Source organism: Triticum aestivum, chromosome 6A (genome assembly GCF_018294505.1).
Source record: "Triticum aestivum cultivar Chinese Spring chromosome 6A, IWGSC CS RefSeq v2.1, whole genome shotgun sequence".
Classification (NCBI taxonomy): domain Eukaryota; kingdom Viridiplantae; phylum Streptophyta; class Magnoliopsida; order Poales; family Poaceae; genus Triticum; species Triticum aestivum.
Window position 1 is genome coordinate 449191551 of NC_057809.1, and position 2681 is coordinate 449194231.

At 43.2% G+C, this 2681-nt stretch overlaps 1 protein-coding gene across 1 annotated transcript; it reads right to left on the reverse strand.

Annotated features, from left to right (window-relative positions):
• Positions 1–352: 352 nt before the first annotated feature.
• LOC123127843 (probable ascorbate-specific transmembrane electron transporter 1) lies at positions 353–2610 on the reverse strand. The gene is made up of 4 exons (XM_044547700.1): positions 2321–2610; positions 1503–1551; positions 1225–1427; positions 353–882 (listed from the first exon to the last, which is right to left on the reverse strand). The coding sequence occupies exons 1-4, from the start codon at positions 2462–2464 to the stop codon at positions 574–576; spliced, it is 705 nt and encodes a 234-aa protein (XP_044403635.1). The 5' UTR covers positions 2465–2610; the 3' UTR covers positions 353–573.
• Positions 2611–2681: the final 71 nt, after the last annotated feature.

Below are 2681 nucleotides of genomic sequence, written 5' to 3' on the forward strand. Positions count from 1 at the left end.
TGTCGTCAGGTTTTCGTCCCATGGCGGTTGATCCGTTTTAGGGTCCTCTTGCGGTGGGTTTCCTGTCGATGCTCCAGCTCGCTCCTCCCCTTTCAGTCTTATTTTGGGTTGTTGTCTTGGAAAACTACTGGAACATTATATTTCCGTTGATTGCAAAATTAATGGAAAGGGGTGCAAGCCCGGTTGGAAAAAAACAAGTACTTCAATCTGTCCAGGAAACTAAGTAGCCCTTTCTGTTCAGCAGTTTATGTACTTGCTTCTGAAGCACTAAACTCAGCTATATTTATAGAACAGCAGCAACAAACAAATAATAGTAGAACACAATAGAACTCATCAGATCAAGACAGATATGTAATTTGTAAAATAGCTGCTTACATAGATGTTTCAATTATACATTGATACATGGAAGAACAATATGTACTTGTATGTATTTACATATACACAAGGAGGATGCACAACATTTCTTATCAGATCATTCATTTTTCAAATCGGAGAGATACTGGTATCACAGCACTATGGTGACAACAAACTTAGTGAATTTCTGTTTACGTAGTACACTTCACACATACTGTACTAGTTTTCTGGGATTGGAGCATAATCCTGTGGCTCTTCAAGGCGAGCTGGGGCAACAGCAGCTACAACAACTGAGGCACCAAATAGCACAACAACCAATGCCGTGAAGTTCACCAGAAATGACTCTGGTCCATATTTGTCGATGCCCGAGCTTTGGAGGAAGGTGAGCTTCTCCAGAAACCCAAGTTCTGCCGTTGCCAGGGCTAAAATGTAAACGAAGATCCCAAGTAGTACGTGCCAAGGAAGAGCACCCTTCCTCACATTTGGCGCAGCCTTGGGGAAGAAGAAGGCCAAGAATCCAAATATCCACTGTCACGAACGCAAATTAAAGAGCACTGGTCAAAACTCAATTAAAAAAATCTACAATTCTTTTGACTTCAACTATAATGCAACTTCCTAGTTCAACAATTGTGGCATGCATCAGCTCTAAACCAATCCATTTTTCTTTTTAGAGTAATCCAGTACTCATACTTTAGTAAATGCTTTAAATATTGTCTGCCTGTTCTACTGTAAGTGAACTGTGTCAGCGGACTCATAAAAGGTTAAAAAACTACAGTCATCTACAAATACGTAAAACCAATGTGATCAAATGAACCAGATTGATAAATGGAACAGAGAATTGCCACGATATCGGAAGTCGAAAAGTCATACCTGAATACCATATAGAGAAATTGTTCCTATTCCAAGCCAAGAATGCAGACTGTAAAGGTTCGCAATTCCAGTTTCATTGTGATTCTTAAAAGCACAGTATATCCCGACCGCACCGAGCACAAGCGCAATAGCATGGAGCACTAGATGGATCAACTTAGTTGTATCATGGTTCACCGTAGGTAGTACCTTGTATATCATTATAGCTGCCAAAATGGACAAAGTCTTACAAACAAAAGAAAAATCACAAGCCAGAAAAGTTGAGGAATTTTCAGCATTACCTTCACTGCCAAGAATAATAAAGCCAATCAACATAAGAACAGGATGAACCTGTAATGTTTAACATTAGTAACATTCTCGAAATTGCTAAATGTAAACAAGTTATTATCCTAAAAACTGTTACAAACAGCAGGGAGCACAAGTAATTCTGAAGCTCCAGCTCTCACCGAGGGAGTCTTTGGAAATCCATGTCAGGAATTGGGGGAAACAAAGGACAACGATTATTGGTTTATTAGACATCTCCATCTGCAATTAACTCAGAGACCTGGATGTTTTTTAACTGAAACGGACATATAGTACGGCAGACACTAACACTTACTAGACATTTTCAGATGCGTTAGAGAGCAGTTAGCTAATGACGCTAACAGAAATGTGCAGTTGAGATTTGGAGTACAATTGATGTGCATCAGCACACGGACGCAATGACGTGTGTATCCATTTTGTTCAGATTGACTTAAAAAATTGCTCAACTATCGGTGCATATATAACGCAAACAGAAGTTGTTCTTATCACAAGTTCATATGGCTAGAGCCAAGCATCATCTAATCTAATCTCCATGGACCATGGAGCCAATAACAGAAAATCACCAAGCCAACGCTCGCAGCAGAAATTCAAGCAGACGCTTTTCTAAATCGCACGGACACGACGGTCAAATCAAATCTTGGCGCTCACTTCCTCTTCCACGATGCTAGCGTACCTACCCATCCCCCACAGCCCCACTCGATGCGATTTCGCCTTTTCTTTTCCTCTAGGGAGCAAAACAAAAAGGCGGAATCTAAAATTGTCTGCAGCCAGAGAAGAAGGAACAGGTGGTTCTCACGTTGAAGATGAGGTTCTTGTTGTCGGCTTCGAAGGCGAGGCCGCCGCGGAAGTGGATGCACCAGTACAGCACCATGGCGGCGGCCACCACGGCCAGCGCGTGCGCCACGTACGTGAACGGCGCCGCCCTCACGCCCAGCCCCATCGCCTCCGGCCCTCTGCCCCTCTCCCCTGCTCCTCTCTCGCCGGCGCTGCTGCTGGTTTCTTTCCCCGGCGGACGGAGCGAGTGGAGACAATGCGGGAGCGTGGCGTCCCCGCGCCTCTTTATAATTTATAAATGATATTTTTTTCTCGTGTATTGTCTGTTGATTTCTCTCCATAAAAATCGCGATAAGGGCGACACGCCTGGTAGTTGTCGATTG

Bases quoted from the DNA above. Each gene is read 5' to 3' on its own strand.
- LOC123127843 (XM_044547700.1), bottom strand. From the start codon at position 2,464: ATGGGGCTGGGCGTGAGGGCGGCGCCGTTCACGTACGTGGCGCACGCG. The intron at 1,428-1,502 runs GTAATGCTGAAA...CCATTTTGGCAG, and splicing joins TATTATTCTTGGCAGTGAAG to CTATAATGATATACAAGGTA. The intron at 883-1,224 runs GTATGACTTTTC...CGTTCGTGACAG, and splicing joins TTTCTCTATATGGTATTCAG to TGGATATTTGGATTCTTGGC.